The following is a 25,439-nucleotide window of genomic DNA, read 5'->3' as shown; positions in this document are numbered from 1 at the left end:
AGCAGGTAGATCCAAATATTATCAGTCTCCCCAAAAAGCACTGATGGTAGAAGCCTTGGAGCATCAGACACCAACTGCTCTCTACACAGCTGAGATCTGCTTGGGAATGCAAGGGGTTATTAGCATTTTTCCTTCCACTAGATTTCAGATATTAATCAAATTAACAAATTTATCGAATTCACAAATTAATCAGAGATAGACTGGACCATAAGATGTTGATCTGTATTCTGTCTGGTATGACTTATATCTTTCTCTTACGTGATAAGATAGAGCACCAGCTGGGTACTTCCTTACTATCCTCTTTGGTGGATACAGAGCTCTGTCCCATGTTTCAGATGCTGATAAGGAATACATTAACCTGAGAGAGGTTTATATTTATTCCTGAACTGGCTTAAAAATAAAATACTGTACAAAATGTCACATTTTTCAATAAGTAAAAAAGTAATGACACTCATTTAGCATCATAGCAGAGCACAGAGACAAAAGAAATATGAACAAAGGAAAAGGCTCTGGAGAAGCCAGAGCAGCAATTACTAACTTAATATCTGCGCACAGTTAGGTTGGCATTTTAGAAGCCACTCAACTTGGAGGCCATATGCAGGTAAGTTGCATAYTGGTATTATTAGGAAGTCTGACCACAAGATCAGAGGCTGATGGAGAGGACTGATTAAAAGCATTCTGCTACAGCTGATGTGCTAACTAAAAATAGAATTGGTGACAGCACTTAATAAAACAGACCATTCTTACAAAATCCAGGAAAAAAAATCCCCTGCAGCGCTGTTACCTTCCTGTTATTCTCTTAATCCCTTCCCTTGTTTCTACAGCCAAAACTCAATTTTGGCTGCAGACTGAAAAATGTGTTGTTTAAACTCCATTGGCTCCAACACACACTGTCTGCCTTAGGCAGCTATTTGTAGGTCATTTTACAGAACTTCTAACATAGTTATTAAATAAAAGACTCCAGCTTGCAGCTATCTGCTACATTTTACAAAAGGAAATTGAATCAAATATTCTAACATAACTTTGACATAGAACCAGATGAAATATTTTCTCTGATAAAGATTTCCACAAATGTTTTATGTAACAAATTTATAGTGATCTTTAAATAAATCCAATTTGTTTGTGATTAATTTCTATATACATTATAAATACATATACACACACAGTTAAAACTCTGACATGGTAGAGTCTTGTGTCTGCCTGCAAGATGCCAGAAAGTTGTTTTCGGGGAGTCATCACTGATCCATAATTACATAATCAGCACCTCAGGCAAGTTTGGAAATGTCTTCATACTGGATACCTTCAACTCGGCGTCCTTTTAAAGGTCCCTGGAGAAGAATGTAGTGCAAGAAATAAGTTCAAAATACAAACTTGTTGGCTGAATTTCCCAATACATAGCTTAAAATAACATAGCTAAACAGGCCATATCAAATCTCTCTGTATTTAGACATCTTTCAGGGAGTGCAACTAATGTGATCAGTAATGGAAGTGAAAAGCCTATGTATCAAAAACACTGGAATCTTTACCCAGTGCTGTCACAGTAAAAACACAATTACTGCCTTTCTGTTTAACAGCTCTGTCCAAAAGCCAAACATAACTACACGCTGGCTCCTGTACAGGGGATGCATAACAGAACGCATTCAATATATTGCAAGTTTAGCATTTGTTCACAACACAATGATTTCTATTTCATTATTTGCAATCTGTCTGGGGAATGTGACTGAGTCTCACCACTTCCCTGGAAATCATTTTACTTTTAGGACACTTCTTGTGTTATTTAAAGTCCTTGCAATTTTGGGGCAAACATAAGCAGCTTTTTGAATTGTTTCACTGTGAACTTATTAAAAGTAGTAAAAGATTTGTTTTTGAATACAAATAAAAGAAAAATTCTCACAGACATCACTGGTTACGCAGAGTAGCTTCATCCATTTTTCATCTTTAAACTCAAAGTTCATGCAAAAATGAGAAATCCTAACAGCTACAAGCACCAGAGCCACAGAAAGACTGCCCTCACTTTGTAAAACTAACATATCATGATCCTCTGCTCCGAAGCTTCTCTTGTGGTTAGGGCCTCTGTAAGGTCTCTCCCCATGTAAATTCTCCAGCATCTAATACAAGATGAGTTTCTGCAGCTGCTCTTTGAGCAGGATCCTAACAGGGTCTTTCCACTATAAGCTTTGTCTTTGAGCCCAGTATCCTTCCTGCCGTATCAACGATTTCAAAAATTGGTCTTGCAATGGAAAGCAGAGAAACAGCCACATGCACACAGACCTGATCATACAGCCTTAAAAGGCCATTAGTCTGCAATGGGCTGACTACACAGGAAAACTGCTCTGCACAAGCTAGATCTTGTAGTGTTTAATACTTACAGAGTCAATAGTTATAGTTGCTGAAAAGCTCTTCTCATTGATAGATTCCAAGATGCCTTCATTTCCTCTGTAACCACCATTTAATACCAAAACTTTCTTGCCTGAAATGAGAAATAGGAAAGTAGTTGCACAATAGGGCTCTCAATTTCTTCTGGTGGAGTTGTGCTCAACTTCACTGAGAGCTAAGCCAGAGAAGGTTTCTTCTAGAGACTCACCAAGGAACACTCAGCAGGCCCTTACAGTCTGCTCATCTCTGAAGTGCGCCTAAGTTTACTGCTCCAGGCTACACTGACATGACAGGCAGAAGTCACTGAATCTGTGTCATGGAAGGAAGCCCAAGCCAGTTCTTCCATGTCCCATTCTCTATGCAAAAAGCTTAAGTGCACACGCTTTTTGACTTTTGTCTCATAGGCAGTTCCTCAAGGGATCAATTCTTATACAAAGGTAAGCAGAGCTCATCTGGCAGTGCCATTATGCTTAACAGTGTTCATGAACACCAACCAGCTCTTCATCACCTGCAGAAATGTGGAGCATGGTATGTCAGCTCAGCAGACAGTGAAGAATCTGTGAATCCCCAAAACCTGCATCCTGTTTCCCTCTACAATGACATTGGGTCTGTCTGCTGCCACCCCGAATGACCCCTGAAATACTGATCAGATGCCACATACAAACATTACTGCGTCACAGCCAAAGACATGCCACTGAAGCAAACATGAGATGAGGCAAGCTCCGCCAAGCACCCACAGCTACTTGAGGGATGACTTTAGAGTGAACATATGGGATAAATATCATCAAGGGCTCTGTAGGGCTCCCAGAGATGCTAACTGACAGATGGAGAGAAATACTTTCCTCTAGTCAAACAAACTGATTCATAAAGCACATATAAATTGTTAGAAGAAAGAGTAATTCTTGTCAGAAAGGATTGTGAGGACTCCAAGCAGAAGCAATGCAACTTTTCACCAAAAAATAACAGAAGACACTTGGTAAATGATCAGAGCATCTTACAAAACGCTGTCCAAGAACAGATGAAACAAGAGGGCTATCATTAGGGTAATTTCAAATCGATTAATTATGGTTTAAAAGAAGTAAAATGTAAATTTTAATGTGACAGGTAGGGTGGAAAACAAACATAATGAAACAGTTGTACCTGGTGCTGGTATTACAGTCTCCAGATGCGTCTGATCAAGCTTCAGTTTGTCTCCAGAATCAATCATCTTCACAACCGCAGTGTATTTGTCAATTACTTCCTGTTATGAAACATACAGGTCAATCAGTGACTATTACGTTTACAATTTTTATCTGAATTTTCATTTTCAAAATTAATAGATTCAGGTCCATGAGACTGCACTTCTACATTTTCAAAAGGAAGTAGCACTTCTGAGTTGTCCTAAAAGTATCCAGTTTTCACAACCTGATGACTGGCCCCATTCTGAAATTAAAGCTAGATTAAAAGGGCTCCTCTTGAGCATCAACAACTGGTCGTCTTTGGAACGTAAGACCACTGATTTTGTCATCCTATCTCAGATCAGCTATCTCAGCCACTCCCTCAAGGAGGAGAATAAACCAGAGGCTTCTTGCTCTTATGGAGGCTAAGCTGATTGGAAGCCAGACACTCAGTGACAACTGGGATACTGCCTCTGAAGGAAGCAAAATGGCACTGATCATCTTTGCATTCAGCATAAACCATGTTCAATCTCTCACATTCAAAGCTCAGTGGAAGCCAGCAGTTGGGACTCATAAACCTGTCTACCAGAAAAAGCTGTGATTTCCAGCTCTAAACCCTGCTGTGGACGATTCAAAACATGCCTGGGTGCCATCTTTGGCACTCTTGCCAGAGACTGTTGAGCACTGGGACTGCCTAGTACAACATCATTTCATTGGCAGTGGCTAAAAGCAAGCACTTCAGAACAAAGAGCAAGGCTTACAGACTGAAGAGTTTATACGCAAATGGGACCTTGTTCAAAGGCAGCTTGCAATTTAAATCCAGTGCAAAACTGACCAGTCTCAGATTAAAATGCAATTGCATTGCTCTTTGTTACATTACATACACAGAGACTATTCTCTAAGATGGATGTGGTAATAACGACAAACTACGCAGGATAAAAACCGTGCTTAAGACAGGATCACTGAGCAAATGCCATTAAACCAACCCAGAGATTCACTCTCCGCCTAGAATAAGCCCTAATAAAGTTACAGTGCAGTTTCAGCCCCTATTAGTTTTGGTTCAAGGCTGAACAATTTGCACAAAGAAGTAGAAAACTTCAGAAGTCATTTGATACCAGAAGGGCCTAACCAACCCCACAAGCTTCCATTTGCATGCTTTGCCAGATAATTTACCTTAACAACTGCCTTCTTCTTGTGATAATTCTCTCCAAGTTTTTTTGTTACAATTTTTACAATGATTTCCTGGAGAGGAAGAGAAAAAGAAAAAAAAAAAAAAGAGAGAGAGAGAGATGAAAATGACAAAATATACAAAAAAGTACACAATTTAAACTGGTTGCCCACTGCCCGCGACCACAAGCGGTGATGCCGTACAACATAGCACAAGAAACAATGACCGTAAAAACCTGGCATTTAGGAACATGCTCTTTATCCTCAGATTACTGCCTCAGAGCATTATCTCTCAGAGGCTTTCATTATTTTTACAAATACAGTTACATTTGAATCAAAGATGTAATATGACAGCCCATGAGGAGTCAAGAGCAGGACTTCTGAATCTAAAAGTCCAGTCAAAAAGTAAAAGCTTAGACAAGGTCTCTTAGCTCAAAGGGTGATGTTCACTTCTACGTTTCTATGTGAGTCAATTATCAGTGTAGGAAGAAAGGGACTTCAAGTGATCTCATAATTTAAATGCAATCTGTAGGAACTCAAAGTACCATCTGCTTAAATACAGAATTCTACCCCATTTGAGACTGAATATATGACACTTCAGGCTACAGATCACGCTCAACTGGGAAGAGTGAATTCCTCCCAGCTAAGATAAATATTTCACATTTGGCAGCTTGGAAAATAAGAGTGCATTTAGTTAGAAATCTGTTTTTGGATCTATACCTACTTCAAATCAAAAGCAGATTTAGAGATGCAGAACTTGGTTGAATTTGGCAAAATAATCATTTTTAAGATACTTACAGGCTGCAACCAGTAGTCTGTTCGAGCTGTTCTTTTCTTCTCTTCTTCAAGCTACAGATCAATAACAAATAATCACCATATATTTCCTCTTACCACTACAGCTTTTCCACCCCTTCAAAAAGCTGAACCAATACTCCATGCTCACATCAAGGCGGGGTGGGGGGGGCGGGGAAGCAGGCCAGGTCAGTAGGTCAGTGCATTTGCTGCATAAAAATCAATCTGATGAGATCCAGGAATCCATGATAAAAGAAAGGAGATTGAAACTTTTTTTTCTATTCTATATATTTTCCTGTAAAATCTGTATTCCTTTACTTCCAAAACTTTGACCATCTTAGGAATAAGGTATATTTGAACAGCAGAAACTACTTTTAAAGGGGAAGTCATATTGTTTTGCCTGATAAGATGTGAAAGTCTGAATTCCACATGAACTGAAGGTCTAGGATCACTCCAAAGGAAGGTCTTGCAAAGTGGACTCATTGCCATAGATGTTCAGTTATAAAGATACAGATCCTTGCACAATTATTACCTCCATAATCTCATCCAGTGCAGATTTCTTCTTTTTCTCTTTGGACTGACCAGAGCTATGAGAAGATTCTTTTCTCTTAACTGCCCCTTCCACCATCTTCAGTGCATTTGGTCCAAGGACACTGCTGGAAGAGTAAGATGGTGTTTTCACAGCACACCTTAAATTGTCTCCTCTACCAAGATGCATTTGATGGACTGGTTGTGCAAAACGACTGCTGATCTATAGGATTTCAGTTGCGCAAGCCACCGTCCAGACCCTGCATGTCTCCTTCTCTAGGATTGCACTTGTCAGCTAGAACTGATCTCCTTGAGGTATAAATTCCACTTGCTCTGACGCTTCCTGCTGGCCGTCCAGGTAAATGAAAACAACCTAATGATCAATTCACCAGTGCAAAAGCAAAGAGTCAATCAAGGGCTTGAGTTAAATGGAAAAGACAAAAGCAGGTCTGCAAATAAGATTCTCAAATCTGAAAGGACAAACTTGTGGTATTAGTGAAGTCACCTCTGGGACTTAGCAATTCTCAAACACGGCAGAAGCCTAGATTCCTGCCAGACAGAGGCACAGGAAGAGAAGGGAGAGGAATCTGCAGGGATCTGAAGGGAGGGCTCCACATCCTGCAAATATACACCACCTTCAAAATGATATTCAAAACAAGCAAACAGCCTCCAGGGTATAAAAGAAAGGCCAATCAACACAAAAAGTCACCTCCCAACATTTAGGAACACTTAGGTAAACTAAAAGCAGCCCGAGTTAGGCTGTACAAAAGACATTCAAATGTAGTAAAAAAATTTAGACGTTCATTCATGCAGAAAGGTGAAGCAGGCTGCTGTGAGGTAGAGATTAAGACAATCTTAGTATGGCCTTACGACAAAGCTGATGTTCTGCCTGCATTCAGTGGTGAGGATGTTACATAAACTAGCAAAGGAAAATACATAATGGGAATGAAGATACAGAAATGGTATTAGAAGCAAAATTCAGAAGAAAATATGTATTTCTGCAGAAGATGGGATAATCTCCATAGCAGAATTCTAGAAGAAATAGCACATGAAATCACAAATCCAATAGCAAGCACTTAAAATAAAATCTCATAAAGGGTAACATACAATTGAAAAATAACAACTGCAATGTCTACATTTAAGAAGAAAATATATCTGGCTGCAAAAGTTACTGAGGGATTCCCGGGTGACAGTACTAAAACAAATCTTAACATTTTCATTAAGGGCTCTGGGACAAAGAGTAGGAGATTGCCAACACAGTTCAGGTGTATCATCAGTAAGGAGGACACAAGAATGAACTGAACACAAGGAAGGACTGGTTTTCTTCAGAACTGTATTTTTTTTTTTAATAAAATTCAGCAGCACATCAGGCAAGCTCATATACTTTGGATAAATTTACCCTGATTAGGTGCTATCTACTGGGAGATCACCAGTGTTTAAGAACAACAAAAGCAGAAAGGGATCTGGCTATATTCAGTGATGAGAGCTACCATTGCGAACCAGGCATGAAAGAGTCAAATATAATCCTAGCGGGCATCAAGACAGACAAGTATTAGTGCCTTGTATAAGCTGTGGTGAGATTTCATTTACACAACTCTGATCAGCTCCCCTGTTCAAGAAAGATTAGCTGAAGCTGGAACAAGGGCAAGGAAGGGGATATTCATCTGATCAGGGGAATGAGGAAATGAGGCTTGCACAGTGTAGRCCAGTTTCTGTAGCACAGTGAAGGTTAAGAGGATATAACTGTTCCCTATATCATCTGAGAAAGCAAACACCAGACAGAAAAACAATCATTTATGTTAAAGGCCCACACCAACATCACAGCAACTAGTATAAACTGGCCATGTCACATGCCAATAGCTTCTCATTCCTTAATTACAAGTAGTTCTAATCCTACATCAACTTGTCCACTGCAGCAGCCCCACTGTATGATTTAAGCAGTGATTGGAGGATATAAATTATTGATGAAGTCAAACTAAGTCAGGGGCTCCTAATTTGCTCAAGGGTGGTCAGCATGAGATACAGCATCACACTGGCAGTGGCAGCTCCTACCTCTATGCCATCCACACTGATGTTCAGGTGAAGGCACACCTCCACCTCCTGCTCCCCTTCTCAGCAAGGCTCCAACTCCTTCTCTATWCCCAACCAGCAGCATCTCCTTCCCCAGACCTACACCATCCACAACTTACAATCTCCTGCCCCTATTTCTGATCAGGAAACACAAATCCTAGCCCTGGACAGGTTTCTGCAGCAAGGGCGGTAAGCAGAGAAGGTGGGAAGCCAGGAAGTCCTGCTGTACACTGCACTAGGACATTGGATATCAAGTTGACCTCAGCTGATCAGCAGTAACAGCCAAAGTATCTCACAGCTGCAGAACACACCTTTACATTGACACAGGGAAGAGGTATCCATATACAACTCTGAAGAGATTTCTGTATCACGAAAGACACAGAAACCACGGTCAGGCCATTTTACTGTGAACTGTGTCCTAACTTTGCTTCTATATCACCATTTCAAAATTTACAGAAAACTATCTGCCATATGCTCTGAAAAATTTAGATGACTGATGTAAGATTTCAAATTTAGCCAAATTTTAGAAAGCAGCTTAAAAACAGATCTAAGTATTTCTCTCAGAGAGAAACTATTCAGATGAGTGTCTGCATTAAATTTCAGACTCAAGTACAATTCAACACTTTGAGATAATTTACAAGTATTGAAAAATACTCAAAGCCTGAAATCTGTATCTATTATTGCAAAGAACTAGTTTATTGTCTCATTTTCTGCCTGGCATATCTCCCATCAGATATCTTATCTAAGAGCTGAGCTTGTGATGAGAGGTAATCTTTCGTTTTACCTGTAATACACTTAATTACAGTATTGCCTCACAAGAAAAAGTATACTGTTCATCAAACAGCTTTAGACTGCTATAACTCTGTATTGCATGCATTATTGATCCCTTTTGTCCTGTGATTCTCATAAGATGAGAACTAAGCTCATGAACTTTAGAAAGATATACATCAGATATTTTCTTTGATCAGCATTTAAGTTGAACTTATTACCTCCAATTAGACAATGCAATCAAACCTTCTAAAAACTGAAATTAACAAGTCACAAATGGGTAGAAAGCTGTTGGGACTAAATGGCATTCACTTCAAATGCTTTGATTAGATCCCTTATCCACCCTTTCATATATTAGTATCTTCTCAGAGAAAGCTATAACTGCCTGTTACTTTATGGGCATCTGCCATGAACCTTGCGGAATTTAAGAGGGCTTCTCACAGCATACATCTAAGATACTCCCCTTCATCCACTTTAAATGCAAAAGGAACCATGAAATCATCTAATACGCTTATATTCATCCTGAATAACAGTACAGGATGAGATATTAGACTACAAACTTTCCAGGACAAAGTATATCTTCCTGCCCATCCAAATAGTACTGCCACATAAATACTTTACAATAGTAGGGATTGTCCTTAAATTCTTTTCTCACCTTGTTTTAGAAGATGCTGCTATTGAAGTACTTGCTCCTTTGTTTAAATTAAATGCAACTAAAAAATAAAAAGATGTTACTCTATTTCTCTTTAAATAAAACTGTATCGAAGGCTGTTACGATTTTTAAAAACTATAAATGGAAAAGGTCATAAAGTTGAAAATACTTGCTAAATGATAGTTTGGTTCAGCTTTTTAAATAAATTACTTAAAAAAAATAGACAGAAGAATTATCTGTATTTCCACATTTCCAGTGCTCTCAATAACTGATACCAAAGCACGTTATGAACACTGAGCAAGTCTCAGCGCTCATCTCCTGTCTTAATCACAAAATAAGCTCCAGTAAGACATATGTCAAAATCYAGTTACCTTTTTCTTCTTCATTTTCCCTGTTCAGCTCAGTATAGACTGGCTTTTCCTGCCAAAAGAATAGAAAAGACATTTGAAGAGTCAAACTGACCCAGGATATCATTTTTGGTGATCATTGATTAGCTCAGTTTTACATGCTACTGCAAGATTATCTAGTAGCTGTAATATTCACCCTGGCTTGATCCATTAAGAAGATTATGAACTGAAAATATTATTTCATTACAGGCCCCTGTGTAAAATTGTCTAATTAACGGTCTCTACAGAGATGCTGTTTAAACTTGCCAGATCCCAGCACAAAAAGAAAGTTGCTTACTGTAATAACTTTCTCTTTCTGAACTAGCATGATTAGACTGGTTTCTGGACTGTCTGATAAACCAAAGAAGGAAAATCCCAGAATCTTTCCAAGTTTTTAGCACTGAAGGCTCAGACCATTTAAATTTCAATTAGTTTTAAATTAAGAAAAAGATAATTGTTTATAACAGCATTGAAATGCACCTATCAATACCTGAGATCAAATGGGAGGTTCTAATCCCAGGCAACAACGCGTTATGAAGCCATGGAACGATGCCAAAGAAACAGCTCCTGAACATTAGTGTAGGACTACCAAAATAAGACTTTTCACTATGGTGATTTGCTTATCTCAGCCTTCCTAGTTATCTCAGCCTCCTTACTGCAAAAGGTACTTGTTATTTGCAGCCCTAAAAGTCAGTGACATACCACACACGAAGAGATGCCATGCTGGTTGTTGTATTGCTTATTCTCTCCTCTTGAATTCAACAGAGAGGTTTAAGTTACTAATCACTTGAACAGCAGTAATCATCACTTATGTAGAACTAAAGCAAGCCAGGTACAAAGTAATTCCAAGTTTTTATCCAGAGCAGGTTACAATGTAAGATAATTATTTAACAGAAAATTCAGAACATAAGCAAGTTAACGTGATGATTCAAGTAAGGGAGAAGACAGTCTAAATCAAAATCTGAAATGGCCAAGATGGCTCAACAGGGATACAGTAAACAACTCCAGCCGATTTCAAAAACACATCACATCTTAAAGGAGCTGAAACTTCTATTTCTGCCTTTTTGGAACTGTGATTCCATAGAGGACCTAGACGCTCATCAGCTCTAACAACCGTTAGCAAATCGGTTAGTCCAGGAAATGTAATAAACTGTAATTTCAACAGAAACAAGGTAGTCAAGGTTGCTGTCTTGAGGCTACAGAAGCCTCTGAGAAGAGTCTATTCAGCAAAGTAGTTAAAGATGCTCAGCAGTTGGAACTGGTGACCAACTGGTAATCTGAAGCATGAAGATTGCTTCCCACCTTCTAACTGATTGCACAGGAAATACCACTGAAAGAATCTTAATAGCATCAAATTCAGCATTAATTTAACTACGAGGACTTATGAGTTGAAGACTGATAAATAGTGTAATTTTCCTCACCAGTTCCTTGCCCTCCAAACCTCTTCTAACTTGTTTTTCAATGAATTTAGCAGTTTTTTCTTCATCATCAAGGTCCTGCTTCTTCTTCCTCTCTTGTTCTTGTTGCCTGCGAATAGTCTCTGGGTCTCTATCAATATATTGGATATACCAGCCTTTTGGAGTCTCATCAACCTTGCAAAGACCTAAAAAATCAACACAAAAATTAGCTTACCACCAAAGCCAGCCCACAACTAAGTAAGATTAACATTAACATAGACAAGCAGGGAACCAATAAAATATCAAGATCATTTTCACAGGTCATGTTTACCATAGCAATGAAGATACTTTAACAGAATCAATGTATCCCTTATGGTCCAGTAAAATTGACTTTGACCCATCTTAAGCATCTGTTTCTGCTCTTTAACTAGCCATTTCAAAAAGGCCAGAGCGCATAATAAATTGAGGTGTTTTAGCATCCTTTCCTTATTGAAGGAAATGTTTCCTTTACAGTATTTTAACAAGGAAGAAAATAGAAATCTAACATATGTAAACAATATATACAAAACAGTATTATGTCACAGAAAGCCTTACTATGCTGCACTACTGTTACCAACTCTCATTAGAGTGATTTTGCAAACATGACATGACTCATGAATGTATCCTGCAGGACACAGGCAATCAGAATAAATGCAAACTTTAGATCATACCACAGTGCCATATAATTTCTGTTCCTCTCATTGAATAGAAGATTGCAGATCTGAAGCTTTAACCCTTTCACTAGGCCAGGAATGAAAGAAGTGACCACTCACTTCTTCTTGTCACCTTATATATGGACGGATTCTGCAGTCACAAGAAACGTTCTGTAGTAGTTCTTATTTTTTAAATTAGCAACTATTGGACATTGACTTAGAATTTAGCAATAACTCTAGTAAGTATAAACTGGCAGATGAAACAAGAAAAGGTTAATGATTGATGCATTCATCCTAGACCTCTGATACTTTTCACAAGCAGATTCCTAATGATTAGCACAGGAATATATTTGGACATCTGCTACTATACATACAGGTGGCAAGAGGAAGAAAGAAAAAGGAAACAGGGGAATTAACACCATCTTTTATAGATTTATTATCAGCAATCCAATTACTCAATAATTTTAAAACTCTTCTACTCTGAATAACTATATTTACCTTCTCTACCCAACCACTTAGTAAAATCAGTCAGTGTCTCCCATTGCGTAGCATTCATGTGGATGTGCTCTCGATGACTGATATATTCATTGTATACAATATTATTGTGGACTCTCTTCGTTCCTGAAATACAAAATTATTATTAAATACAAGTAYGTGACCTAGAAGAAACTAACCCAAACTTCTTGCACTGACCCCAAAAAAGACATTAAAACAAAAAAACAAACAGTAAAATGTTTACCAAAGCGCCTCCTGAGTAGTTCTAGGAAATCATTTCGGAATTCCCTTAGGAAACAAAAAAGAAAGTATTTTAGTAAAACTTAACCAATTACAAAGCAATTTTTTATTGTCATCAAAAAAGAAATAGTTACAATACAGAAATATTATTCTGAAGCGAATATTACGACATTCAGATAATCATTTCTCTTTTTCAGTAAGGTAACATTAAATGCAGTACGTATGCACAAAGAAACACAATATTGCACATGCACACACAAGTTTTATCTTCAAAAGGATAATACCCTTTCAAAAGGATGAAACAGAAAGGATGAAATGGGAACACTTTTCACTAATCGCTGGTATTCATTACCAGGTAACTTCCAAGGTTGACTAACACTGACACAAGACACACAGCAGTACAAAGGGAAACAGTGGTAGATTGATCACTCATCTCACTGCAAATTCAATGGCTTGAGCATAAAGCCTCACTTCAGATTTGTGCTGAAGACAGCTCCAGTCAACCCAGCTATCACGTAGGTCATAGCCGGACAAAGGAATCAGGGGAAACTGTGTGGGATGCTAGTCATACCACTCCTTATCTCTCTGTAATGGCTCTTTTAGCTCTTTTCAGAGACAAAAGAAGTCAAAGATCTAAAAAGGACACACTCTGCGCGTGTCATAGTCAATTAGCTGGAGCAGAACTATGTGGTATCAGGTAAGATAGAGCAACTTAAAGTGATACCATTAAATATGAGATTAAATTGTCAATTTTTTTTTAATATCATGGTTCCCTGAAACCTTGTACGTTTCAAAAGTGTCATGGCTTAACCTTTCAAATAGCCATTAAAAACAGCTAACACTAAAATACCATCTGAATAAAGTGCCTTCAATAGACATGACTGGGCCCTACAGGTATGACAACGTGGATTTGATTGAAGAATGAAGACMTGGGTGAGAATATCTACGAAACTTACTCAGAGAAGTAATCCATGAATTGCTGAGGATTTTCAGAAGCCAGCAGCAATTGCCTCTGGTGGGACTCAGACATGCAATGACATTTGAAGCCATTCTATAAAAGAAAAATAAGTATGTTGTCTGTCTTTACCTCAATTTAAAAAAGTCACAAAGCTGAAGAGCATTAATATTTTATAAATGAAATCTCTTAGAAGCTCTGCAAAAAATATCTAGCACCGGGCAGCTGCTCCCCCTAACCAGGCAAGCCAGAGAGAGAGCTCTTCATGAGGCCAAGAGCCATCAGGTAAGAAGATCTGAGAGAGCGAAGAGCTGGGACATTGCAGCAGTCCTGTTTGTCCCTTGTGGAATGGGAACAGACTCTGTGCCACCCAGGTGCATTTAGGATCCGTCCAGATGTTCATAAAAGAGACTGCAAATACCTGCCAGCTTCCTACCTGACCAACACTGATACCAAACGTGTAAGGAGGAGACAGTGTCCTGGGAGGGCTCAAACTATGAACTGCAATATTTGATCACCTCTGGCACAGGGTTAAAGCCATCAGAGCTCCCCCAAAATCACCTAGATATAGAATGTTTGACCTTTTTCTTTTTTTTTTTTTTTTTGTCTAGTACAACACTAATCAGAGTATGATTTAATTTACAACAGCTTTCTTTCTATGGGGTCTCCGTCCCCTTGCAAAAGACCTGGTTATGAAGCAGTGATACTTTTTCACCTGCAGCTTCTGGGAAGGCAATAGCTGAAGAAACATATGGACATGCTCAAGAAACAGAAACAGCTGAAGAAAAATACAATTAAACATCCACTGGATGTTTTCCTTCTTTCTCTATAGCACATTAAATAGGCTATTCATGCAAAACTGAATTTAAAAGCACCATTAGCCTGAGAGGAGGTACTTTATGGGCAAATCTTTGATGAAAATGGGGAGAAAAAGGACATTGACATCCCATGAGGATCTGGGYGCAAGTGAGCAGAGAGGTGAAAAGGAGAGGGGGCAGTTTCATAGGAAAGRAAAAAAAAAGTATCTCTTGAAAACAGGAGAAGCAGGAACAAAATCTGTCAGAATCAGGAGCAAGGGGAAGCAATCTGTGCTCCAGACATGCATCCCTTGGGCACGTATGACCTCCCCTCAAAGCCAGATCAGAGTCACCCCATCTTAACCGCACCAGTCCCTCAGCAGGGAGGATCAGGGTCCCCCCAGGGGGGCTGAGGCCACCCCATGCTCTCTCTCCCATTGCTTGTACATCACTCCTGCCACAGGGGAACTCGCCAGAAGAGGATCAGGACCCCCGTGATTCCTCCAGAAAGGATAAGGAGCACCCCTAAAAAGGTTGGGGATTCCTGTSAATCAGCCCAGAGTCTCCCATGCTCCCCGCAAAGGCATCAGACCTTCTTCCCGATCACTGGAATGACCAAACACCGCTAAACTCCCCACTAGGGGATCAGGGTCCCCCTAAGGAGTACTGGAACCTCCCAAACGGAGTCACGACCCCCTTCGTGCTCCCCTCAAGGAAACAAGCATACCCCCAAAGGCGACGGGTCCCGCAGGTGGTCTCCGCGCACCCCCTGGGCCCGCCCCAAAGGGCATCAGCGCCCTGCAAGGTTTCAGGGACCCCCTACAAGGCGGGTCAGAGCCCYCCGCGCTTTCCCACAGGCACCAAGGGCCCCCCGAAGGGGATCKGGGACCCCCGCGAGGGGGATCGGAGGCCCAGCGCCCCCCCACTGCCACCSCCCCCCTCAGGGCGATGGGGGCCCGCCGCAGGCCCAGCGCCGCCGGCCGCGCTCACCTCGTCGCGGCACTGTTTCTGGCACATCTGGCAGTACCAGCGCAGCTTCTGCAGCCCTTTAGACTTGATGCGGTTGGCGATGGCCTTGGGGCTGAGGAAATCTGATTTCCCCATGATGGCGGCGGCGGCGCTATTCCCCTCCCCCCCCCTTTTCCCCTCCACCGGAAGCGGCGGCGCGCGCCCCGGAAGCACTTCCGCCGCCGCCCGCTGGGCGCATGCGCGCTGCGGGCGCGCTGACCTTCAGCGGGGCCGCGGTGGAGGCGCCGCCGCCATGTTCGTCCGTGCCGCCGCTGTCGCCCTTTACCAGCCGCAATGGTAACGGCCTGGCGCGGCGCGGCGGGCGGGCCGCGGCGGGCGGCCCTYGGGGAGCCGGGGGGTTAGGGTTTGGGAGCTCCGCTGCGGCGCTGMCCGGCGCTGCCGGCCCCGTGTCGCGCTGCGCCTCACCCGGGGCGGTGGGAGCGCTGTAGGAGAGAAAAAGACGGCGTTAAATGCGCCACAGCGGCGTAAGGGGCGAAGAAAAGGGCCAGCGCGGGCGCGGGGCATGGGTCSGGAGTGAAGCGACCTTCCTACGGGTGTTTTGTAAGAAACAGCAATTCTTAAATCTCGTTTCTCTTGGGGGGACCCTGATTTGAACAGATGCGGGTTTGGCGGAGCGCTAGCGAGCGACCCTAATGTGTGCTGTGTTCGTTTTCAGGGGCCAAGTCAGGAATATGGCAACTCTGAAGGACAGTGAGTATTGCTCCCCTCTAATTGCAAGRGGGGGATGCTGTTGCAGGAAGACCATGTGTTAAAAATACAATGTTAATTATCTTGTGACTTCCCCAGGTAGATGAAGTGATTATGATGCATCACAGCATTCATATATAAAGCTCCAATATGTTTTATGTTGAAGAAGCGCTTTCCAAAAAAGCATTATTTGAAATGTTTTTAGTATGAACTTAAATGTCATTTAAGCAACACAGTATAGTTTTACTCCAACATATTTTTAAAATAATTTAATCAAATGTGCTAAAGTAGATTCTCACTCAGATTTAAAAATCTAACTTACTTTCTCTTACATTAGTTTGACTTCTTTGTGTATTTGTCCAACGTTGGAAAACAAGGTTCGCTGCTAGTTCAGCTTTGATAATGCCTCTTTAAGCCCCATTAGTCTTAGGTTCTTATATAGGGATATTGTCCTGGGGCTAAATTTAGGACAACTGATTTGTTTTCTTCTTACATTGGTATTTTTATGAACTTTATTTGGCCAGAATCTGAACAGAGGAATGAGTTTGTTCTGTCTCTTTATCGTCTTTTCTCAGATGATGAGAGGAGGGGGAAAAAAAAGACTCAATACTATAGTGTACATCAAATGGTGTATTTGAGAAAAAGGTAGATGTGGAAGGAAAGGGAGTAAGACTTCTGTGACATACAGTTTAATCTTAAACTTCTCTTTTGGCATAAATATAGGTTTTTGTGTGGGGGGGGGGAATCTATTGTAAGGAAGCATTTGGGTTAACCAGGTTACTGCTCTAAGAACTTTAGATCTTATTGGTTTGTTTTTTAGTTACTTATTTCTYGTCTTTGAGGGACTTAGTGAGACATTTTTTGGACAAATATTGTTAATGTTTTTTCTTTGTTTTTGACATCATGCTCAATATAGCCCAGTTTTGACCTTCAACTGTTAATCTTGCAGTTACCAGACGTTTAAAATCCATCAAGAACATTCAGAAAATTACAAAGTCCATGAAGATGGTATCTGCAGCAAAATATGCAAGAGCTGAGAGGGAACTGAAGCCTGCTAGAGTATATGGAACAGGAGCRCTGGGTAATAGAGCACTCCATGCTATGTGATATAGGAGCAGAAGAGGGAGACTTTCATGGTGTTGTTTGAACATCTAGATCTGTTTTAACCTTTTGGGTAGATCTTCAAAAGAATTTGTATCCCTAGGGCACTGTCACCTTGTGTATTCCTTATCCTCATAGGTAATTTTTAGAAAGTCATTTTTAAGAGCTCTAATATGAAATTCATTATGATTCATGTTTATTTTTTAAGTGTAGTGTTCTATACTTAATYTTGCTTGTCATAAAGTCAACACTACTTGTAATTGTTGGCCTGCTKCTTTCTGTTAATGAAGTTTTGTGGTATGCGCTTACTGTCAGCTGTGGTACTACTGTTATTGACAAACTTTGTTGTAAAGTTCTGGGCTCCACAGGCTCCTGAGAAACTGGATTTGCACTGTTAAYCTTAAATAGTGATGTTTATTTAATGATGTTGAATATAGAAATGTAGCTGGCTTTTAATTGTGGAGGAAGAGGATGCTGGGTGGGTGGTGGGGTTTGTTTTGTTTTTGTCATATCTGGTCACACCACATGTAACCTTTAATGACTGTCAAGGAGATAAAATTCATCTCGCTGTAATTTGAAGCCTCTTTAGAAATGATTTTAATTAGAAAAAGTTAAAGGTATTTTGGTGTCACCTGTTTGCTTCCTGGTACCCTTGAATAAGTTACCTGTCTTTTTCTTCAGCTCTGTATGAGAAAGCAGAAATTAAAGCACCCGAGGACAAGAAGAAGTACCTACTTATTGGTGTGTCCTCTGATCGAGGCCTGTGTGGAGCTATTCATACATCTATTGCTAAAACCATGAAGAATGAGATAACCAACCTCTCAAACGCAGGGAAAGAAGTTATGGTGGTTGGAGTAGGTGACAAGATCAGAGGTCTACTTCAAAGGTAAAAAGAAGTAGAGGGATCTGGTTTGGGTTGGGTTTATTGTTTTGTTTTCTATAGTAGAAATGAATGTTGAGGCTCTTCAGAAAGCTGTTTGGCATCCGCAGACAGTTACTTTTTATGGAGCTATGATAAATGCAAGTTTCTGTTTAAAAAATCTGCAAGTCTGCTAAAATAGGTTTTGCTCCCTTGGACTTTTTGTGAAACTGCTGCATGACAATGTTATATTGGAATGAGAGTCAGAGCTAGCAACACTAGCACTGTTGCAAATGAGTGTTTATCACAAACCTATTGTGATAATTTAATTTAAAAAAAGTAACATTTCTCTTAAGCCAGACTTCACTATAATGCTTAGTTTTATGAACACCAGTGAGTTACTGCGGCTGCTTGCATTTGGTGCTACTTAGTTCTACTTGAACATTAACTTGGTTCTAATACAGAGGGCATGTTACTGCAGGACACATAGCAATTACTTCCTGCTGACATTCAAAGAAGTAGGACGGAGACCTCCTAGCTTTGGAGATGCTTCAGTCATTGCTTCAGAGCTGCTAAACTCTGGGTATGAATTTGATGAAGGATCCGTCATCTACAATCGGTTCAGGTAAGAGAAAACTAAAACTGCTCTTTTGGCGTGTGTTCTAGAAGTGTGCTGGAAAGGTGTTGGATAGAAGACTTTCAAACAGCATRTTAGTCCAATGAAATAGCATGAAAACTGAATGTGAATTGGTATGTTTATTTCTTTAGGAGTGCATTTTGTTGTTGTATATGAAGAGTTATTGTATTTGAAGACTGTAGTTGGAGTTTTTATTTTTATACTGGATGCTGTTCTCTTCGCAGTTAGATACTATAAATACGTAATGATGCACTGATATTTCACCAGGAGTATCACAAAGCTTTCAGGAATAAGAAGGCCAAAAGTTGTCTGTTCCTGTTGGATTTTAAATGTTAAATTTAGGCTTTTCAGTTCAATTAAGATATTATGCTGCTTTTTTTTCTCTCTCCCCCCCCACCCCCRTAATAGATCTGTCATCTCCTACAAGACTGATGAAAAACCAATATTCTCTCTTGAAACAGTTGCTGGTTCTGGTAAGTAGTGACCTAGAAACCACCAGGTATGTGACGAGACAGATCGCAGAAAAAAACATTCTGAATATTCCCCAGAATGTTTCTGTACTCGTTTACTGTAGATTATCTACCAGTCTACCTTCTTGGACTTTTTTAAAGAGGAATCAAAAAGACAGATTTGGAAGGAAAAAAAATACTCTTTTTTTCCTTCAGTCCAAATGTAAGAATTTTAAAAAGTTGACAAGAGCTTAATGTTCCAAGTATCCAATTAAGAGTAGTACATATATGATAATTCAAAAAGAAGAATAGATCTAGGCCAATGTATGAAGACTGAGAAGAAAAGGCAACTCAGTTATTTCAAATGAATGGTAACTTGAATGTCATGGGCTTGGATTTCTCTAATTCCACTCTTTCATGTTTTACAGAAAGCCTTAGTATCTAYGATGATATTGATGCTGATGTGCTGAGAAACTACCAGGAATTTACACTAGCAAATATTCTGTACTACTCCCTGAAAGAATCCACCACCAGTGAGCAAAGTGCTCGGATGACTGCTATGGACAACGCTAGCAAAAATGCTTGTAAGGCTGCTCTATGGGTTTTCTGGGACTCCAGCAGTTCATCATGAAGAAACTGACTCTCATTTACATAGCCCTTTGCTTTCAGAGGGATAACAAAAGAAACAATTTATCATTTAATCACAACCCAAGTCCATTTTTTTTTGATTTGACACCAGGATGAATGTGTGAACCATACTTAGTCCCTGGATAGAGAGATAGCTGTTAAGTATACCTGYGGTTTTAATACAAGAAGCAAGACTTAGGTGGCTGGAAGTAGAATACCAGATTTTTTTTTGTAAGTACATGAGATATTAAGCTAATCTTATAATGGCCAAGAATTCTGTAGACTCTTCTGATGTGGCTGGTCTAAGGACTTCCAAAATCTCTATAAATCTTTCTGCTTGCAAGCCCAATGTAATTAGTAATGCACCAATTTAAAGGATAAAATGCACCAATTTAAAGGATAAAATGCACCAATTTAAAGGATAAATAGGAGTTAAATACCACTGGTCATGCAGCAAGTTGAGAATATCCAAGTATCCCTTAAAAGATGTCCAAACTGAGGACAGTGCAGCAGCAAGTGTGCAGTTGGTATTAATGGGAGACAGTAGCTTATAATCTGTCACAATGATGAGACTTGAGTGTTGCATAAAGGATATTGGTGACTGAAAGGAGCTGCTGTGATTTGGAATAGGGCTACCCGTAGCCCTGCTGGTTGGGTTAACAATGCTATTTGGTATTCTATTCATACAACTTCTCTTCATCTGAATTTGAATACTTATTATACGTTTAATTTTTTTCTAGCTGAGATGATTGACAAATTGACCTTGACATTCAACCGTACCCGCCAAGCTGTAATTACCAAGGAGCTTATTGAGATCATCTCTGGTGCTGCTGCTCTGTGAGTATCTTTAAAAATGTGAAATATGACTTGTTCTAAAATCATATAATGCTTGTATGTCTTGCTTCTGTCAGCTTAATGGGAAAGTAAAGACATATAGGTTCTAACGMCAAAGGGAAGACATGGCATGAATCCTATGTTTTTCAGCCTGAGGTAGTTCTACTAACTAGTGTGATATTTAACTTTTTTTTTCTGGTCATTTTTTCGCATACACTTAAAAAGCTAGTAAAATAAATCTTTAGCTTTGACACAATGTCCTTTCCTGAGCAAGCAGTGTTTTYCCTGCTCCTTTTTGGATTTGAGTAGACTTTTTTTTTTACCCTTCCTCTACCTGGGGTTTTGTTGCTCTGTCTATTTAAACAGCCCAGTACATTGCTACGATATAGCGTTAAATGAGGGAGACCATCCCAGGTAACTTAATTGCCTGTGGGTGTACCAGTCCATTGTGGCCCTCAGAAGCTGAGCGATTGGGAGTGGATTTGGAAGGAGGGATTTGGAAGTCTGTTGRACTTTGAGTAAGATGCACATTTTTGAGTCAATATTTTAAGTCAATATTTTACGTATTTCCCTGAGAAAGATGTTTKGTGAGTGTGTGCGCCGCAGGTTACAAAACGATGCGTGAGCTTAAACTGTAATTTGTAACTGCATGTAGCTAGTGTATATTACATCTAACAYTTTAAAAACTTCTGTTATAATGAAAGATGCAAATACATATGTTAATATCCTGTGTGTTTATAAAATGCCTGGAATACAAGATATGCAGTACTGCAAGTACGTGCTGTATTGTGCTCCTCGCAATACAGGTTATAAATACATGTGGAGTTTTGCCTTAATTTGCATGAGCTGCTTCCTAACCTGCTTGTTCTGTTTTTTTTTCTCATAATATCAAAACCAGGGATTAATCAGAAAAAGAGGTTCAACCAAGACAAGAGGTAAAGTTACAAAATAGAAGATCAACTATAYTTTAAAATAAATACAGATAATTTTGCAGTTAAAGGAGGAAGCCAAGTTCAGTTTTGCTGGTTACAGAAACTTCCCTTCCTCAAGAGTTGGGAAACTGCTGTTCCAGTCCCACTGCTAATTTGAATCTCTGTCTATATAAAAAGTTCTTGAAGACCAGTAATTTTAAGAAAAAAAATGTATCTATGATAGCATGCACCTGCATTTGGCATGCGTTTGTGTCTTTTTATGGATCTGTGGGTTAYTGGATTCATTTGTGGTTATTGCTTTAATTTTTTTAATAGTGCCCTGAAAATATGCAGTGAATTTTCTGTACCTTAGATTGATTCTGGGAAAAAAAAATCTGAAGGGAAATAAGCAGACTCAAATTTTAAAATGTTATGGGAAAATAGGTTTGAAAGAGGGGTTGTGGCAGGGAAGATGAATGAATTGATAATGTATTCACACTGGAGGATACAAAAAGAAAAAAGATACTTTGAAGGTTTCTAATATGCTTCAATTTTTCTTACAGGTAAAGAAGAGCTTTTCTGAGCATATGGTTTAATCTGCCTGTGTCTGTTCATGTGACTACCCTGTCATTTTATGAAGTGGTAAAGCCCCAGAAATACCTGTAAATTCTTTAAAATAAACCACTTACATGAAACAAGTGCTCTCAGTTGTCTAAATACCTAGATTTGACTTGGTTACTCTTTGAAAAAGCTATTTTTTTAAAAGTCTGTGTTCTACATTTTGTAATGTGTGACATAAAAAGCATGCAGGTGGGTGTTTTCTTAAGAATAGTAACACCTTATTTTCAGGGTGTTTGTTACATATATTGTGTGCTGAAGAGGGACATGGCCAGATAACTGTTTTGAATCATGCCTTTGGAGCACCAGTCTTTCTCTCTCATTTGAACACTACACACATTTTTAGGCATTCATYTCCTAAAATGAACTTAGGTGATTATATGAATCACTCGTCTTTATTTACACCAAATCACAAAATGGTTKAGTTTACTGGACTTCTTCCTCATAGGGATGCACCAATCTTAAGTCTGGAGGAAGTGATCCTTGAATATTAAGCAGCTGTCTTGGACTCCTCTTCCTTCTAGGGTCCTAAGCCATGGGATTCCTCCAAGGAGGTCCCTGTAGAGGCTAAAAGTGGTTCTCCTGAAGCACCATCTCATGGTCACTGCAGCCAAGGTCACTGCAGCCAAGGCTGCCCCCAACCTTTACACCTCCAACCACTCCTTCTTTGTTAGTTAGTACAAGGTCCAGAGCACATCTCTGCTTATTGGCTTTTCTGCCATCTGTGTAAAAAGTTGCCATCAGTGCTCTGCAGGAACCTCCTGGACTGTTTGCGCCCAGCTGTGTTGTCCTTCCAGCAGATATCAGGGTGGTTGAAGTCCTCCATGAGAATCAGGGCCTGTGAGTGTGAGGACTGTTTGCGCCCAGCTGTGTTGTCCTTCCAGCAGATATCAGGGTGGTTGAAGTCCTCCATGAGAATCAGGGCCTGTGAGTGTGAGGCTACTTCCAGCTGTCTGTAGAAGGCCTCACTGGCTTTCTGTTCCTGATCAGGTGGCCTGCAGTAAACACCCACAACAGTGTCCCCTATGTTAGCCTGCCTTTTAATCCTCACCCATAAACTCTTGACTTCATTCATGCCTAGGCAGAGTTYGATACATTCCAGTTGCTCTCTAACATAAAGAGCAACTCTTACCACCTCACCTTCCTGGTCCATCTTTCCTAAAAAACATGWAGCCATCCATGGCAGCATTCCAGTCTATGCAAGCTATCTGCCATATCCCTGTAATTGCAATGAGATCAYGGCCCTGTGACTGCACACACATMTCTAATTCTTCCCGTTTATTCCCCATGCTGCGTGCATTGGTGTATAGGCATTTGAGAGAGGTAATTGAGCATGCAGGTTTCCCAGGWGGGCTGCAAGACATAGTCATGTCCCACRTGCCCTTCCCTGGCTGCATGCACCCACTGGAGGCATCCTGAGTTAAGTCACATTTTGCTGACTACCCTGACTATAATTTTTCCCTTCCCCCATCTTTCCTATTTTTTTTAACTCATTCTAAAGGAGTAGTACTTTTTTTGTTGGTTATTTATATACTGACATGCTGTAAAATACGGTAACACTTGCCACAGTTCTCAAACCCCACTATACATGACAGAAATATACGAAAGGAAAAATAGGATGCTGAAGTGCAACATATGTTCAGTAGCAGTGCAGTTAYAATCTTAAAAGCAGAAAGATGCTACTTCCAYTTTGGCAAACAACAAGAGCCTTGAAGACTCGGTTATGTATGTGAAGAAAAATGGGGAGAGGGTCTGTAGAAGAGAGATGAAAAAAATGTAAATGGCATGGAGTATTGAAGTAGTTTTTGAGTATGACCTGAAGGACAAGCATTGAGATGCTCAACCAGTAGGATTGAGATGGACATAAATCAACTAGTCTATGAACCATATAATCAAAAGCTGAGCTTGAGCTAATATGCTTTCTCAGATGCAGCATGTTAACTTCATAAAGTGCTGTACTGTTGCTACCCTACCACTTTCAGTGTGCTGTCTTCATGGTTTAATAAATGCATGTGTCCACCTAGATGCACACATTGATAAAAACGAAAGCAGTATAAGGATGTGAGGTGGGATCCATGGAAACTGGAGAGACTGATTTGGAGACATTTTGTTATGTACTTAGAACAATCTTCTAATCACTTATTTTAAGAATTAATGGCTTTAAGGAACTAAGGTTCTAATACCATCACATAACTCAAGTGGCTGACTGCTTGGAATGGGTGAATTTAGGAAATACTAAGATGTGGGAACACAAACTAGCCACCGGATACAAAGGTGGCTGTTAAAATAATGGAGGAGTTCCTTGCCTTATGCAATTCTCAGTCGATTTTGTAATTCTTTAAGCATACTCTAARCTAGCAGAAACACTGCTTGGAAACAGCAAACTTCTGAGGTAATCCTGATGATTTAAAATCCACTTTTCCTTGATAAATTATTCCATCTTCTTCGTCCTCTTCTATGTGAAACTGCATCCCTGATAGGAAAACCATTACCAGGCTAAGCCATTTCCAGGGAGTGAGGGGGAACGCACTTCCTACCATGCATGTGACTGGAYGGCATGTGCACAGTGTAGGGCCTAGGCTTTCCAGCAGCATCATATTGTTGCAGATTTTTGTCCAGGTGCAGTTTTTGCGGCTACATAGCCTGCTGTCACTGCCTTGCGTGCCCTGCTGTCTCTGCACAAGAGCCCATGCCTGCTTTTTGCTCAGCCTGCATGCAGCTAAGAATGCAGAGCGTGTAACTAAAGCAGTGGATCAGATAGGCAGCCCTCAGTTTCTCACATCCCAGATGTTCCCTTTAAGGAAGGGAGGGATGACATGCTTGTGTAAAGCTGAGCATCGGGGTGCTGGTCTGTTTGAAACTGGTTAAGTGCAAACTGCAGCATTGGCCCTTGGTGCGCAGCAGCTGACACAGGAGCTCTGCCCTGTCAGCTGGGTCCATCAGGCACCCAGAAAAGTAAAACAGACCTCCTGCCATCCCCAGCCCATCTGATTGTTTCCTTCTTCCTCCCCCATACATCATTCGCAAGAAAGTACTTTCCATATCCTTCACCCTGTCTTCAATTCTTCCCCTTTCAAGACTCAGCGGAGTGCTTAGCACAGAGTCCTGGCCAGGTCGAGGTTTCCAGCCATGGGCCCTGAGATGTGCTTGCAGGCTGCTGTCTCCTTTTGTGGGCTCCCCCTGCCTTGGAGGCTGGGTTTCTGCCAGCRACGCTC

The 25,439-nt window shown here is 40.3% G+C and overlaps 2 protein-coding genes across 5 annotated transcripts; one reads left to right on the top strand and one right to left on the bottom strand.

The window, feature by feature from the left end:
- Window positions 1-1,058: 1,058 nt before the first annotated feature.
- On the bottom strand, window positions 1,059-15,603 carry KIN (Kin17 DNA and RNA binding protein). Of its 2 annotated transcripts, none has more exons than XM_085299543.1 (13): window positions 15,463-15,603; window positions 13,677-13,771; window positions 12,725-12,768; window positions 12,484-12,606; window positions 11,318-11,499; window positions 9,882-9,930; window positions 9,514-9,571; window positions 6,025-6,148; window positions 5,499-5,549; window positions 4,707-4,775; window positions 3,517-3,616; window positions 2,370-2,470; window positions 1,059-1,328 (listed from the first exon to the last, which is right to left on the bottom strand). In XM_085299543.1, exons 1-13 carry the CDS (start codon window positions 15,574-15,576, stop codon window positions 1,266-1,268), a joined length of 1,173 nt encoding a protein of 390 aa, XP_085155669.1. In that variant the 5' UTR covers window positions 15,577-15,603; the 3' UTR covers window positions 1,059-1,265. The 2 variants fall into 2 exon arrangements, with proteins under 2 accessions (XP_085155669.1, XP_085155677.1); XM_085299551.1 differs by having other exon boundaries at window positions 6,025-6,145.
- Window positions 15,604-15,670: 67 nt separating this feature from the next.
- ATP5F1C (ATP synthase F1 subunit gamma) lies at window positions 15,671-22,304 on the top strand. 3 transcript variants are annotated; one of them, XM_085299517.1, is made up of 10 exons: window positions 15,671-15,777; window positions 16,157-16,191; window positions 17,138-17,269; window positions 17,971-18,175; window positions 18,630-18,773; window positions 19,194-19,258; window positions 19,663-19,818; window positions 20,602-20,698; window positions 21,594-21,630; window positions 22,170-22,304. In XM_085299517.1, exons 1-9 carry the CDS (start codon window positions 15,734-15,736, stop codon window positions 21,598-21,600), a joined length of 885 nt encoding a protein of 294 aa, XP_085155643.1. In that variant the 5' UTR covers window positions 15,671-15,733; the 3' UTR covers window positions 21,601-21,630; window positions 22,170-22,304. The 3 variants fall into 3 exon arrangements, with proteins under 3 accessions (XP_085155643.1, XP_085155653.1, XP_085155662.1); XM_085299527.1 differs by lacking the exon at window positions 21,594-21,630; XM_085299536.1 differs by lacking the exons at window positions 21,594-21,630; window positions 22,170-22,304 and having other exon boundaries at window positions 20,602-20,702.
- Window positions 22,305-25,439: the final 3,135 nt, after the last annotated feature.

Source organism: Rhea americana, unplaced genomic scaffold, assembly GCF_003343005.1.
Source record: "Rhea americana isolate MKP2758 unplaced genomic scaffold, rheAme1 scaffold_1, whole genome shotgun sequence".
NCBI classification, from domain to species: Eukaryota; Metazoa; Chordata; class Aves; order Rheiformes; family Rheidae; genus Rhea; species Rhea americana.
The sequence above is the reverse complement of the archived record's forward strand: the minus strand, read 5'-3'. Positions and strand labels throughout refer to the sequence as shown.